Source organism: Corvus cornix, chromosome 3 (genome assembly GCF_000738735.6).
Source record: "Corvus cornix cornix isolate S_Up_H32 chromosome 3, ASM73873v5, whole genome shotgun sequence".
Lineage (NCBI taxonomy): Eukaryota > Metazoa > Chordata > Aves > Passeriformes > Corvidae > Corvus > Corvus cornix.
Window position 1 is genome coordinate 55,149,070 of NC_047056.1, and position 16,388 is coordinate 55,165,457.

Genomic DNA, 16,388 nt, shown 5'->3' on the forward strand with positions numbered 1-16,388 from the left:
GCATTTCTGACGTATTTCAAAGTCATGATATTGCATCCAGGAGGAGAAAAGTCTGTCTTGTGTTGACTTTTGTCCTGAAAGCACATGTTCCCTGTGTGTTAAGATGGCTCTGCTGTCATCAGAACAGCTATGTAGTCTTTGATGCCCCTCCCCACAGAACCTACAGGTGTGTCCATGCTCTCTCCTTCTCATGGTAAGGACAGAAACACCGTGCCACACTGTTTTCTGACTATGTTCTGAGGAATTTTTGGTTGTAGCTGATAAGAGCCCTAGAGCTGAGGTAAAAATTTTCTAGAACTGAAGAGCACTTTTGCTGCACAAAGTCTAGTAATGGAGACCAATGTGAGAAAAGTTGGTACCTAGAAAGGAGGAAGAGTAGCTGTGGTTTTGTGGGAAGAGATTACCAAGAAAAAGTACAAAAACTTTGAAGAAACCTTAGTGATGAATTAAACAATGAAAGAAACATTTTTCAGAAATAAATAGATGAACGTCCATAAGAAAAGCTACAGATTCAACTAAAAGACGATGGATTATTTTTCCAACAAATATTACTTAATGAACTCTGCTAAGCAACTGTGAGTATCTGGTGCAAGGAGCATATGATATTTTTAACAATCTTTCCAACCACTCTTAGTGGTGTTGTGAACATTCTCAGCATTAATTCTCTGCACCAGTTACTGGGGAGATGTTACATACCAGAGAGTGATACACAGGTACAAAGAAGAGAAGTTTATCAGTTTTCTCTTTTGAAGAGAGACCAACATTATGCATCCATTTACTTTTTGGGAATATTTAAGACTTTGGTGATGCAGCTTGCTACATGTGCAGTGACAAAGGATTCTAAGCTGTCCGTGATGCAAAGAAACTGAAAGGTAAACAAGAAACAGCTGAGAATACAAACAGCTATCTGACTACGTGCGCTTTATCCAGAAGCTGGCCTTGCCCCCTCCAGGATGCCTGGACATGCTCTCCAGCCAAACTTCATCCTTTGTATTTCTTCTGGCAACCACTGGAACAAAAAGTATCTAATATCCAACTGTGACCCACCACCAGTATGATCCAACTGTGACCCACCACCAGTATGATCAAAAAACATAACAGCAAAAGGAAGCCACAGGAAATGAAAGGTTATATAGAAAGAAAACAGGAATGTGCGTTTCTATTTATTTAGGGATCTACTAAAAGCCAGTAAGATCCTTCTTTCTTGCATTTTCTGAGGGTTTCATGACCATGTGAAGTTACTGCATCTTGGCAAGGCGTTCTTATTTTACCACTTCTGGTTTATTTTACCTTAGCTCACAGTAGCTGTGGAAGATCTGGTGCGTGCTGATATTTTCAAACCTAGACAGCTTTTCAAATACCACTTGGATTATCTGGGTTGGTTTTGTGGGAAGGAGTTGGTTAAATAGGAGCTGGAGGCATTCAATTCCTTCTGTTCTCAGAACTGACATCCTCTTCCTCTCTGGAGTCTGTCTGTGCCAGTAATAGCCTGAACAGATCCTCTGGTGTGCTCTGGCCCCCTTGTTCCTTCTGCAAAAGTTATAGAAAATAGCTAGATCATGGCTGAGACTAGCCAAGAAGTGTGCCTATGGTGAGAACAACTGTGTAGAGAAACAACTTGAATAATTATTTTGTTTCTCATCAAAAAAGCTTTAGAAATCACAGTGAAAACTGTGGTGCAATGGTTTTTCTGAACTCTCTGAAAAAGAGATGCTTATTTGTTTCCAGTTCAGTCAGTTAATTAAAGTTCTACTCCACACTGCTGAGTCCACTATACTGTCAGACAACAGCATCTAATTGTTGGTGGTAACACAGTTTTCCTATTATTTTCTTCCAATCTTTCCTACCTTAGTTCTGCATTTGCCAGTGAGGAGTTTGCCTGAGCTATGCTCACCTAATTGAAATTTTCCCTGTATTTCCTGTTCCACAGTTATGTGGGAAATGTGATTTCCCTGAGGTGACTTCATATTCCTGTTGAAAAGTCTACCACCACTATGGAGAAGGGCTAGGGGGTGGATAGGTAGGTAAGGACAGAAATAATTTATGACTTTTTTTCCTCTGCTCTTCCCAGCCTTGGGTTTATGTGTTCTCTCCCACTGGCATCAAAATTTTTAGCAGAATTAGAAACAGAGGTGCTGGCAAAGCTACAAGAAGCTCATAAGAGTAGCAAGAACAGGAGGAAGAAGCAGAGTTTTTTCTCTGGGATTAATACACAACTGGGAGTCTGTGACATCTCATTTACAGAATGGCAGAAAAAATATTTACATTTCAGATAAATTTAGTCAGATCCTTTCTGTTGGAGGTGTTTTTCAATGCAAAATGCACTTTTTGCCAAAGATTTCCAATTTCTATATCTTTACCACTGGGAAATGATCAACTTTATTTTTCACAGCTGCTTTTTGAAAAGTTCTGGATAATTTCACTGGTGTAGGCTTAAAGAACATTAAAGCTGAGATTTCAGACAGGCTCCTGTACTGATGCTCCAAGATGGGGAGTCTCAAGACCTTAATGTCTCCAGCCTGTAGCAAGTTGGCTGACAGGAGAGCAGAAGCTGAAAATTGAGGAGGTGAAAAATAGGCATGTTGAAATTCTGGCAGGTTGTTCTTGTCTGTGTTATCTCCTGTTAGAGGGAAATTCCAGATAAATAGCATCAAGCCTCAGAATTGTGTTTTACTTCCCCTAAATCAGCATTTTTCAGTTGTGCCTGAAATACTATTACTGCTTCAACCTAGAAGGTCTCTTTCTCTCAAATGTGAAACTATCTCAGTGCAGAACTTGCCTTTTCCTCATGTCAGTGGCTCTTTTCCACTTTGCTCACTGTTGAGTCTGACAAAAGAGATATACAACATTGCAAAATTTTTCTAGAAGTGCTCAGAAGCTTTAGCAGTCTGCGAGGCTTGGGAGTGAAGGGCATGGTGTAGAATCCCAGGAAGACAGGTCCTTCCAGTGGCATCCCTCAACAGAATTGCTTATAGTTAGTAGTGCTAAGGGAAGAAAAAAGTGCACCGTGCACGTGTTCCCCTGATTGCATGTACCCCATCATAGATGCACACAATATGTAACATCCTTCCACTGTGGCCATTTCTTCCTTCCCACTAATCCTTCCGTAGGTCCCGGGAGAAAAATGAATGTGTTTTATCTTTAAAATAGGATGAGATAAAGAAATGCTGTAGTAGCATTTCAGTTTCCTAACTTGCGTGACTGAGACAGAAAGTGCTTAGCTTGAGGAGTGGCTGGTGGAAGAGATAACTTGCTGTAATTTATTCTGAAGTGACTTTAAATGTGCCTGATATGAGCTGTGTGACCTGGCTGGAAAGAATCACTCCAGAGCAATGCTAGTGGGGTTCAACCTATCCATATTATTAAGATTTTTTTTGCCAGTGGAATATATCTATCCTTATAAAGCTTCAAGGTTAAAAAAAGCTCAAAGTAGGGATAGTACATATTTTTTTGTGAGTCTGACACAGACAATCTGTTCATTTTTACACCAGGGCCTGAGCTTATGTACTGTGTGCTTTTTGCACATATTTTTACTTTCTGATAGAAAGCAAATATTTTGTAACAATTTGGTAGTATGGTCTAGACACCACAGGTTTCTTTCATAGGAAGAATTCAAATCACTGCAGCCTAAGAGTACAGAACTGGTAGAATGCCTGTGCCTCTTCTAGAGACCTGCTCCTCTGCAGGTCAGTGTTCTGACTCCAGGTTCAAGCAGTACCAAGTTCTGCGAAAATGTGCCACGAATGTTTGAGAGACTGAGAAAACCTCCAGTCTGCTAAAGTCTTGAGTTACATTTCTTTATTTCTTTTATCCAATCTTAATTTTCTCTCAGGTGTTTCATGGGAAAAACAAGCAAGTAAATTACAGGTAGGGCTTTCTTAGTTTACTTTCACGGCATTAAGAAATACTGAAAGGCCTCATGGTGTGAGTGAGGTTAAATATATTTTCTTGTCACATATAATTTTATTTGGCTTGTTAATTGAATGTTGATATAATGCCTCTGCTCTTCCTCCATTACCTCTCCCCTTTTCAGATTTACAGCATCAATCTAGTGCACTAAGTGGCAGCTTCAAGCCTGCAAAATGTGGGCTTTTTTGTTGTAGTGCTAGGTTTAGTTTAGCAAGCTGCAGCTTTTCCTGAGAGCTCAGCGGAGCTGCTCAGGGCAGGGCAGCCATTCCATCCTCCCGCAGTCCATTTCGGACGGCTCCGCACTTTTGCTCCGGTAGCTACCAGCCTTACAACACAGTGATGGCGAAGGAGATGAGAAGGATCTCTCCATGAGGGTTTCAGAGGACTTTAAATCTTACACCTTGTCCCAGCGACCCCCAGAGGCAGAGAGACCTCCTGATGCGGGTGCAGGGGATTTTTTCAGGGGCTATGGGGCAGTACCTGGGCGGGGTTGGGGTACAGGAACCAATAGGGAGAACTGGAGGGAGCAGCCAGGGCTAGGGGCAGGGAAAAGCAGGTTGGGGGGAGCAATATGGGATAGGAAAAGCCATGGGTAAACAGATCACCACACTTTTTCTTTCTGGACTTGGCTCAGGGATACTCAGGACACTGAAGGTAAAATTACAGATAAGTAACAGACAGTCTGGCCTCAGTTTGTAGTAGTTTATTGGCAGACATATCCTTTGTCAATAGCAACAGTATCTGCTTCTATGCAAATGCACAACATTAGGATACTCTTTTATTTTTTAACTGTAGTTGAAATTCATCAAAGATGGAGACAAAAGTGCTATGTAACTCATACCTGGCTCTACACAACCTGTAAGTTCCACACACCCTTGTTTTCCAAGTTTGCTGAAATTCCATTTAGTTGCTTTACTGCCACTTCCTTTATCCACCTGGTATGAAGAATCTGGCACACTCCTTTCCCTTTGAAATTAATTGACTATGATTAATCTTTTGGAGGATGAGAATGGTGGAAGAATAAGAAATAGAAGAGGAGTTTCAGGTTGCAGTCTTGAAAGACTGCAGGAACTGAGTACACTTTGCTGGGCAAGTGCATCATCTGGGAGCCTTTTCCTGGGCTTTTCTGACTTTGGCTCCATCTTTTTCTGTGCTGAGTGTTACTGTCCTCCTTACAGTTATTCACAAGTGCATGGAAGATACCAGAATATTTAGCATGGAAGAAGAGTGTTCAGTGAGGATGTTTTCTCGTGCTTGCTGCTTTGTAACCCTTTTAGGACACTGAGGAAAGTCATGAGTTAGCCTCAAAAGGTGTCTAGAGCAGGGACCTTATGTCCCCTGTGGGTTGACTTAATCTAAAAGTTGCTGGACAGGATTGAAGCAACTTTTTTTCTTCTTATACACTCTTTCTTGGATAGCTGATAAAAGTCACTTTATCCCTCAAAGTGTTACTGTGCACAGTCCTGATGGGTGATGTTTAGAGTAGAGTTGAGCCAGTCCTGTGCAGAAGCTGGCTAATGAAACAAACAGCTGCTTCATCCCAAGAAAGCAGGCAGGAAACTAGTTATTACGAGCCCCATGGCATGAGCCAACAGTTTTCAGGAAATACTACTGCCGTGTATTATGCCTTACACTTCCATTCTTTTTCTGCTTCCTGCAGCTTATTAAATATACAACAGTTCTCCTTTTCCTCCCCCAGCAATGTACCAATGTTGGAAGTTATATTTAGTTTTTGTCAAGTTACAGTAGGCTTTTTATAATCACACAGTAGTGAAGAATAGGCCAGCAGCACAGTGAAGGCAAATATTTGCTGCGTATCATAAACCTTTCTTGTAACCTAAATATTTAGAAAGAACAGAGATGTAGGAGGATGCTCTACTCTATAAAACATGGAAAAGATAAGAAGCAGCCTCCTAAGCATGCTGACATATTGCAGAAGTATTTTTGCTGCAGCATGAGTGAGCAAAAGGACTTGTTCCTTTTGTTCAGAATATATTTGCTGACTGCAGATGATTTAGAAAAGTAAATGCTTAACTTTTCTTTAAAAGAAAAAAGTGCCCAGCCAGTTCAGTGCTAACAGGGAGGACTGCAGTTGAGAAGAATCAACACCACTACCCCCAGTGATATAAACCCAAGTGTTATCCAAAGTGGTTCCTGAGGTATTCATTAGCACCCCGAAAGCAGTAATAGCTGTAAGATTTTCCTTTAGAGATCACTGATGCTGTGTGGACTGAAGGACAAGAAGCAAGTTGTGCAGTCTGTTGCTAAAAATGGCCTTCTGCTAAAATGCTCCTACATATGCCTGGCACCTTTTTAGTTTCTGTCTGTTCATTTTTAAGTTGTTTTATTCTGAGAAATGCATTTTCATCTTATTTTATGCTATTCTCAGCTGTTTACTCGCTTTTCCTTTCATGTACTCTCTGTCTTGGAAGATGGTCCTGCAGAGCCATCAGAATAATTAAGGTGGAGATAATCAAGGCATTGTTGTGAGGCATTACAAGAAAATTCTCTGCTGCAATCTGTGAAACTCAGGGGCAAGACATTGGATGCCCCAAGGGTTCTTTCTTTAATCTGTTTTCTAGGGACCTTCTCTTTAGGCCCCTGAAATACTTCTATGTTTCATTTAATTGCTCAATTTTTTTAAACTCCGTTTTCAATAATTACCAAAACCTGGTGATCAATCAGCACACCAAATAGAATTTGCCTTTTGAGTTTCCCGGTAGAAACATAATTCACAGTGTGTAGCATGTAGGGAAGGGTGAATGGGCATAGATGCTATCAGAGTTGTTTCATCCAGAGTTACTGACAGCTATTCAAAGGCTGTGATATAGTCAGAGCATTAAAGCAGCACTCTGTTAGGGGAGATACAGGCTCACATCTGTTGGATCATTACCCGATTCTTAACAACATTTGAGTTTGGAAGTATGTCTTTCTCATAGGCTTTATCACCCTAGAAATTACCCTAACTGCCCTTAGTTTTAACTCTAATACCATTACTTTTTGACCTGTTTGAGAGCCTTGCTGATGGCTGAACATAACATTTCTGTTATCTGCTGCCACATTCACCTTCTCATACCCAATTTATTCTTTTCTTTGCAGACCAGGAAAAATGTGATGATGATGACGAGATGGAGAGACTTTACAAGTCGTTGGAGCAAGCAAGCCTGTCTCCCATTGGTGATCGTAGACTGTCAACTAAGAAGGAGCTCAGGAAGTCATTTATCAAGCGCAGCAAAAATCCCTCCATTAATGAGAAACTCCACAAAATTCGAATGCTGAACAGCACATTAAAGGTGAGTTTGCAGATCTTGCCAAGGAAAAGCTTGACAGAAAGAAAGAGTTTGGCTGAAAAAAGAAGCAGCATAGACTTCAGCCAAACTCTAATTATGTATTTACTGAAAGCCCCAGAGAATTTTGTTAAGTTTTCCAATTTTTTTTTCTGCTTCATTGTGAATACTGATCTGTGTTACGTTGTTCAATTTGAACTGGAAGCAGAGGCAATAGCTCAGGAGGGACTCTTCTTGCAGAAGTTCCAGCTCATTTGGAAAATTTAATAAAGAAAGCTTCTCTTAGTTAACTGGAAAACTTGCAAGCTCAGCTAAATGCACTAAACAGGGGAGCCTTAAAAAAGGAAGAGCAGACAAAGTACACTGATGATAAAGGACATGAAAATGACCCTGAGCCAAAAAAAGTTTTCCTTATGTGATTATTAGAGAATGTACAGGATGTGCCAAAGCTATTGTAAAGACCTGTAACTAAAATATTTTTAATAACAAAAGCATCCTGCTTTTATGTTGGAAATATATCACGAACTGGAGGAGTGCAGGGGTTCAGGAGCTGTTCCATGAAGGGACTGGTAAATCTGTCTGGAATATGGAGATTTATGGAGCTGTTTACTTGCCAGCATCAAGTGTTACGGGATTTCAAAGCCTGCTTCTGAATGGTACTGAGGGAAATAGAAAGCTTAACCACAGCATTTATATTGTAAGGTGATGAAAGAATAAATGCAGACTTGAGGCTTCACTTGTTTCTTTTCGTATGCATTTGAAGCAGGAATTGAGTATCTTGTTTCAAATGCATGTTTCTGGCATCAAGCACTGTGAGCTGGAGAAATGCATGTAAAATGGTTGGACTTGATGATCTTAGAGGTCTTTTCCAACCTTAGCAATTCCATGACTCTAAAAACTTATCCTATCAGCACAATCATTGGTTTGATTATTAGTTGCAATGGGAGGCTTGCCTTTGGCACCTCAGCCTGTATGGAAATTTCTGAAAGGTACAATTGTAAAGGGAATTGGGGAGAGAGGCATTCTTCCTGACTCCATGCGAGACCTGGTGAAGTCTCTCCTTAGTATCAAAGAGTTTTCAGTGATATGACAGTGACTATTGAAATATTCATTTGCATCAGCAATAAAGGGAGCCCACCACATAACAGAAAGTTAGTTTAAAGAGTATGTGTATTTTGTAAGATAGGAAGCTTCATACAGAAACATTCTGCAAGGTTTTCCCTGACAGGAGCCTCACTAATAAATCTAAGAACCAGTTAGTACAAAATGGAGTTGTATTTTGTGGGAGAGTCACTTTCATTAGTATGGAGCATGAGCAAGGAGGACAACCGTGCATTGATTTAGCATGGGAGTATTATATGTTGTGATTAACTTAGGCTTGTCTAACACTTGTATTTAATATGGAAAAATAAGTTTTGGAGTGCTCATAACATATAAAATGTGTTGATCTCTTAGTTTTTGTTGGGGTTTTGTGGTTTTTTTGTGGTTTTTGTTTGTTTGTTTGGTGGGGTTTTTTTGGTTTTTTTTTTTCCTTTCTTCAAACTAAGAAACTGGAGTATTGGCAAGACAAATATAGCACAGACACTTTCTCATAGACACAAAGAGAGTTCTGTACACAGCAGTGTTTAAGTTAGCCTGTCTGAAAGGCCTGCAGTGGGAAAGTGCCATATTCTTTATATCAGTGGAATTATGTGCTTTTAAAGTAAATTTTCTTAATGTATGAGATATAAGATAATTGGAAATGATCTACTGAAAATTTAAAAATCAGGAATTTTTTGCTTCTAATCCATATGTACTCTGCTTTAATTAAAACCCTATTAGTTTGAGAAGTGATTCATGCAAGTCTCAGTGCAATTTTAGACTTTTGACTCCACATATTTAACAACAGATTAATGTTGCTGCCACAATATATCATTAGCAAAACATGCTTTGAATACTTTGGAAGAGAGGGAAGCTATGTGCAGATGCATCACAGTCTTAGTGAATGTGGGAAATAGTTTTGGTGCTACAGGAGAAATTCCATGGCATGACTTCTTGCCACCAGGTTTGTCCAGTAGAAATACTTCTCTCCTTTCTACCTATCTCCTCTCTTCTTCTCTTAAGCTAACTGCACATATCCCTGCATCAATGCCAGAATTCTTCCTAAAAGGGCTGGCACTGGGTCTTGAGGGTAGGACATGTGTAAACTACAGTTGAACAAGCTTTTTGGTTTAAAAAGCAGCAAAGGCATCCCAGAGATTGGAGCAGTTGAAGGTTTATTAGAGTAGTAGTGGGACGTGGATGTATAAACAGCTGATTGCTGCTATCAGAAGGTGAAATGAATGCATGGGAGTCCTTTCAAGGTGTTTCCAAGGCAGCCACCAGCACAGGGTGTCCTCGGGTATGATGAATGGGTAGCAGCAGGAGAAGATGGTTAGAGCTATTCCATCACTTTCACACACAGACTGGAGGGATGGAGCCTGGCAAAAGTTGTTAAGGCTTGTTATTGCAGCATGGTGCCTCCATTAAGAAGTTACACCTGCTAACTAGGGCTTCTTTATCCTGTGGTCCATTGCAGGGATAGGCAATATGGGCTGGAAAAGCAAAGTGGTTTGTTATGCCACAACATGTGAGGACATCAAAGAACATCAATATGTGAAAGGAGGATGTAATGAAGACAGAGCCAGGCTATTTTCAGAGGTGCACAGAGACAGGACCAGAAGTGATGGGTCAAACTGAAGGTTTCCCCTGGATATCAAGAAACACTTTTTTACTGTGAGGGTGACCAAGCACAGGTTGTCCAGGGAAGGTGTTGAGTATCCTTGCAGATATTCAAAAGTCATCTCCACACAGCCCTAGGCAGTCTGCAGTAGGTGGCTCTGTTTGAGGAAGGGTTTTGGACCAAATTACTGCCAGAGGTCCCTTCCAAGCTGAACCATTCTGTAGTTCTGTGACATACAGAGTCTCAGTGTCCCCGCATCTGTCACTGTTCACATCTTACAAGTGAACCAGGGTGCCTGCAATATATAGTCTGAGCTGCTCTTGCCTAAAAGTAGATACCATATTTATTAGTAGTAGCTGGTGGTAGACGGCAGCCATATGTGCTGTGGCCACTCTATTGCCAGTGCACAAATTATGTCCAAAATAGCGTGCAGTCCAGCTCCCAGAGAAAAGACATTTATAAAGTGGAATAAGTATTTTTTGAGAAAGTTAGAAATGCTGTGAATTACGGATATAAATGCTGTTGTGTCTGGTTTCATGCAAGTACTGTCTTGTTGAGAGACAGCATAACAATGTGTAATTTTCACATGAATCTTCTCTCATGAATTTTTGTTATGAAGCCTATAAAAAAAATCCAGATGAAACCATAACTGCCTTTAACTGGGAAGAATTTTTGCTGCAGACATAACTTTGACGACCTATGCTCTAAAAATGGGAACAAGCTGCAAGGAGGATGGGTAACTGTCCATCTCCTTGTGACATGAGTCTAATGTTCCCAGAGTGTTTTCGTTAGGGAGAATTATCTTGACAGTTTCTGTGGAAATAACCACTTGTTCTCTTCCTAGTGTAAGGAACATGACTTGGCCACAATTAACCAGCTGCTAGAGGACCCAAAGTTGACAGCAGTGAAGTACAGAGAGTGGAGGAGCACAAATATCATGCTGGTCCAAGATATTTATCAGCAACAGGAGGTCCAGGACATGTCCACAGAGAATTGTGAGGAGCAAGAGATGACTCCACAGCCAATCACTGAAAGTGCTATTTGATCAATGGCACATGGCAAGATTTTTCTCCCTGGGTCTTCACGTACAAGCAATTTAAGCTGCTGTACTGGAGGTTTGTTTTTCGCAAGTGTGCTTCAGAAGGAAAACAACCCACTCTCCAAAGTTTTGAATGCTCTTTCAGAACTTATTTAATGTCAAAAGGGCAAGTTCACCAAGGTAAAAAAGCATGCCTGAACTTGGCCTGCGCATGTAAGTTGACTACTTAACAAAAGAGGCAAAGAAATGTTTTTCAGTTTTTGGAGAAGAAAATTGTAAGTGTCCAGCTCCTGGAGGACACAGAACTATGGAATATGTACTGTATAAATATGAGATCCTTGGGATTGTTTTAACCATGCAACTTACCTTGAAGCTAAACTGATACCGACAGGATGTAATCTACTCTACTTTTACCCTCTATGGTAACCCGATGTATGCATTTTCATCTCTGCACCCATTTACTTTCACCACTCTACCAGTTTAAACTGAGATAAGTAGAAGAGTAATTATGCATTAATTGATACTATAGACAGCTGCCAGGCACCCACTTTGGGCTCTGCCTGATGTTTAATGAGTTTCAAGTTTATTTATGGTCCAGACCAAGAAGGTACTGTCTTTCTACATGAAGAAGAGGTCTCTCAGTTTTGCTAACATGTAATTTACTCTTCAGTGAGACAAGTTTCAACTTTTTTTACGGACTTGGAAGAATTCCTTGGAAGATTATGTTCTGCTTTCTTATCTTTGACAATTGGGAGTATACAAGGTACAAGCTCATCCCAGAGTCCAGCTTAAGGAAGGTGATCAAGTTCACAAGGCAGAAGCTAAATAACTAAACTCCTAATGTGGACCTGGAAGTGTAAAACAAAGCTGCAAATATTTTTGTAAATATATGTAATTTTATGGCTTATATGAATGTGACTATGTACTGTATAGATGTTTTATTTATATATTTATATATGCTGAATTTCCTAATATAAGTAGGCACATGTGGACCAAGGCCACCCAGATGCGAGTGCTTACAGATTGACTTGAAATGCCTCTCTGTTTTGTGTTCCATTATAGATCACAGTAATGGCTCTACAGCTGAGACTGCCCTGAGACATGTGCTGTGACTCTTTCTTCTGCTTTTATAGCTTTGAGTTTTAGGTGAAGAAAATCTGTTCAAATTAGGGTCTAAAAAAAAGGTTTTCTAGAAAGTTTCAAGATTTCCCTTTGGGAAAACAAAAATAAGAGGTTTTGCTGCAGGATCATGATATTTTGGCTTCATTGTCCTCAGTACAAGGTTTTGGGTTTTTGCCTTCCCCTCTTCTGAAGTATAAGGAATTTTGCAGGGTGTTGAATTTTGAAAAGGAAGAATTACCCCACTATCCTCAAATTAATGCCACTACAGCAACTGTGACAATCTGCACTTCTGTTGATATTTCATAAAGATATTTTTTGTCATTGGTTTTCAATACAGTTTATCTTTTAAAGCAAAATACACTATAGAGATGCAGCCATATTCATTTGTCTTTACACATTATGTGTTTTATCATAGCTTGACTGAGAAAAAAGGTAATGGTGTTAGTGGGAACATGTGAAATCTTTTCCACCTGTGTAGTAATTAGTTTGACTGTTGATATTGCATTTTTAATACTCAGCAGCTTTTCTTTTAAAATAGAGACATGGAAATAGATGAAAATGACTAAATGGGGAAGCAGACAGAAAACCCTGGATAGTTACAAAGCTATTCTTTTCAGGAAATCATCATATAAGCAGTGATTTCATCACTAATTCTAATTAGAAGTTAAACAAGCTTAATACCTGATGTAATTTGGTTTAGAGTAATTGCATCTTAAAAAGGGAGCCCATTTTTAGGATACTTTTTTTGTTTGTTTGTATGGATTTTTTTAAAAATAATTCTTCCACCATTCCCATGGAAATGCTGTCAATTAACTTCTGAGAGCACCCTGAAAATTAGGAGTGTAGGGATTAATCTACTTGGTCCATTTCATTTTTAACTACCTGGTGCTAAGTAATTGATAAGTACTGGAGGTCAAATTATATGTACATTTTCTATCACACATGTGAGTTTCTCACGAAACAAAGCATGTAAACACCATTTTTCTTCAAAAGCATCTTCACTTAAATGTTGAAAAGAAGCACATGCTTAAGTGGCCTGTTCAGCTGGGCCAGACAAGTCAGTGCCTTGCAGTTCTGAGCAAAGTCCTAGTCAACTCCTTTTGCTGAAGTAGATTTGCAGTATACAAAGAAAAGCGCTATGTGGCCTGTACGTGCTGTGTTGGCTCTTTTCACACTGTACTTGTACAAGCACATACACAGCAGCCTTCCCAAACAGAGAGACAAACAAATGCCCTTGGACTGCCCAAGCTCTTCTATTGGTTCTGATGGATTACATAGCCTAAAATTGCTTTTAAATTACTCTCTTTCAGATGGTCAGTAGATAATTACTCTTGAACTATTGAGGCTTTGGCGACCTGCTGAGAATGGGCTCTATCACCTCTTAGAAAAGAACATAAAATTCTTGAATGGGGTTACTTTAATCCAGTTATAATTTTAACAAATTTCTGTGTTCAGGAAAACAAATGTATGGGTTTTATGCAAGTACTGTGCAGGAAGTCTAACTCCACTCTCTTCAGCTACTATATAGACTCAAAAAAATGAAAAGTGTGAAAAATGCAAAGTGAAAATTGCAGTAAAACCGGATTAATTTTCTGGCATTACTAATTACTGTGACAGTTTTTGCCTGGGTTTATCACAAGGGGTTGCCCAGCAGCGTGAAAGCCATAATCAGAGACAGAATTATGCACAAGCTGACAGCTACAGCAGGGAGCCACCTCAACAGGAGAAATTTGGACAAATTCTTGCTCTGCGCAGTGATGCTTGGAGTAATTGGTGTTTCTTGGTCTGGATTTGGAAGACCTGCGCTATTGACTCATAGCATAGGGAGCTGTGCATCCCTAGTGTGTGAATGTCAAGAAGCCTTCAACCCTCTGCCTCAAGGGACTTGCTTTGTGTACTTTTTCAGGAGAAAGTATGTGTGCATGGATATGTGCACGTGCACAATTTTTCCTCTGTCAGTAAAGCCAGCTGGTGCAGTAAATGCAACAATGGAGACTTTAACAATATCTAGTAACAATATCTAATTTCAACTCTTTCTGCAGCTTTTCTGGAATTTGAATCTCTCTGTTCTGGTGGTGTACATCTCATGAGATACCAGAATGAGGTGGGATCACATTTCCTTTCCTGTAATGGAAGAGATTTCATCTGGGGATTGTGAATAATTTTTACATCTAGCTCTGATGATTCAATAAATACTAGGGTTTCACCTTGTCATGGTTTTAAGTCCAGCTGGAGATGAAGCACCATGCAGTTGCTTGCTCAGGCCCCCTCTCTTTTCCCTCCCCATCCCGGTGTAATGGGGAGGAGAACTGGAGGAGAACTTGTATGCTGAGACAAAACCAGTTTTATAATTTAAAATAAAGTAAAACACAATAATAATGGTAAACAATAATAATGATAATAAAAAGGAAAGAAACCCGAACAAGTGATGCACAATGCAATTGCTCACCACCCACTGACCTGCCAGATCCCTCTTCCCAAACCCAGATCAGGCCCCCCTTCCAGGTAACCCACCTGGTTTATATACTGGGCATGCTGCTCTGTGGTGTGGAACATCCCTTTGGTCAGTTTGGGTCACCTGTCCCAGCTATGCTCCCTCTAGTTTGTATTTTGTGTACTTCCTCACTGGCAGAGCACAAGACAAGGGAAAAAGTCCTTGACTTAGTATAAACACAACTTAGCAAACAACCAAAATATCAGCGTGTTACCAATACCACTCTCATTTGGAATCCAAAACACAGCATTGTACAGCTACTGAAGAAGAAATTAACTGTACCCTAATTGAAACCAGGAATAAACAGGAATAAATAACATGCTACTTCTCTTTTTTTTGCAAATAATTTTAATTTTGGAGGAAACCTTCATATTGAGAGAAAAGGCTGGTTTGGGACAGCCAAAGAGGGAGGGGAAGAAAAAATGTGATGGTATTTAATTTAAAACTGTGTGGAAATTCAGAATTTAAAATTATTTCTAACTTGGAAAAATTATGGGGTGTTACATCTATTGTGTGAGCCTGTAAGCTTACATGTCTATTGCAGATTTAGTATAAAAACCTGTAGTTTTAAACTTTTCAGGTAGCAAAGGAGCCCATGTAAGCATGCATCTATGAGAGGAACTCCATGTGTTGTGGCTGGGGTTTGGGCTTTGGGATTTTTTTGCTGTTTTGCTTGTTTAGTCATACAAAAGTAACCAATTGTAATGATGGTCCGGGCTTACTTCATTTATAGGAGACATGTCTTTCTGTCTAACAGGAAGCCAAAGTGGTTTTCTTATAGTAGTAGAGCCAAAGTGGAATTTCCTGTTTTGTGTGGGGCATTTCAAAGCAGCAGACATTTTAAGATGTCAGTGAGCATTTCCTTGATGCTTGAAGATTTATCCCATTTTGGTTTGCTTCACGCTGCAACATTCTTGCATTTTTTAAAAACTGCCTTCATTATGAACTGAAACAAAATTTGAGGTGAAAAAAGGAAAACAGAACAGAAAAAGCTCTGAGCTAAGATCGTGCTGACATCCACATCTCTGCTTAGGGTAATGGGAGCTAAGTTTGCCAAAAGCTAAGAATTTCAACACTCAGAAAAGATTGTAAAGTGTTGAAAAGAATACTACATTCCTTGAAATTCACTGTGGGAGAAGTTCCAAGACCTGTCTGCTCTGGAAAAATGAATATTTTCCTAATTTGTTTCCTCCTGATCAAAATCCAGAGGGAGTGGTTTATAAGCTGGCAGCAAGCTAAAGATGAAATATGCATGTAATTCATTGATAGCTCAACAGCGTTGATGTATGATCTGGAAATGATGGACTTTAGATGACTCAGCCTGTAACACACAAAATCTATTTCTTTGTGAAAGCACTGTAGCTACCAGTGTCTGTAGCTTATGCACCCCATCTGGTCCACATGAGGTCCATTTTGAGGATGTAGGTGAATGGCCTTTCTATAGGGAAAATATCTTGTGTCATCATACCATAGCTTAGGAACCACTCCCTGTATCCTAGATACCTTAGGACCTGCCCAAATTATTCTGACTCTTGAAGTTGCTTATGGCAGTTTTATCTTCTCCCAGCTAAAAAAAAAAAAAAAAAAAAGGATATGAAAACACATCTCCCACTCCCACATGAAAAAAAAACTAGCACTAGTCTAGCAAAGATTCATGTAAGTCACCTTATTTATGAGCATTTAGCAAAATAACTCACCTGGTGAAAAGCCATTTGTGCACGCAAATAGCAGTGCTCTTGTGCAAAGCTTTCAGTGCAGGGGACTGGCCCAAGGGAAGAATGGGTGTGTTTGAACTGCACTCTATGTAGAGAGGGAAAGTCATGCACAGAGGAATAT

At 39.8% G+C, this 16,388-nt stretch overlaps 1 protein-coding gene across 6 annotated transcripts in view; it reads left to right on the plus strand.

Annotated features, from left to right (window-relative positions):
- The window catches only part of IPCEF1 (interaction protein for cytohesin exchange factors 1), an 80,203-nt gene extending 64,061 nt beyond the window's left edge, over positions 1–16,142 (plus strand). For 4 of the 6 annotated variants that reach the window (XM_010400501.3, XM_019288367.2, XM_019288370.2 and 1 more), the window contains 2 exons: positions 7,009–7,202; positions 10,742–16,142. In XM_010400501.3, the coding sequence (XP_010398803.1) occupies positions 7,009–7,202; positions 10,742–10,942 (395 nt within the window). In that variant the 3' untranslated portion in view covers positions 10,943–16,142. The remainder of the gene's footprint in view (positions 1–7,008; positions 7,203–10,741) is intronic. The other 2 variants (XM_019288380.3, XM_019288384.3) reach the window with 1 other exon arrangement.
- Positions 16,143–16,388: the final 246 nt, after the last annotated feature.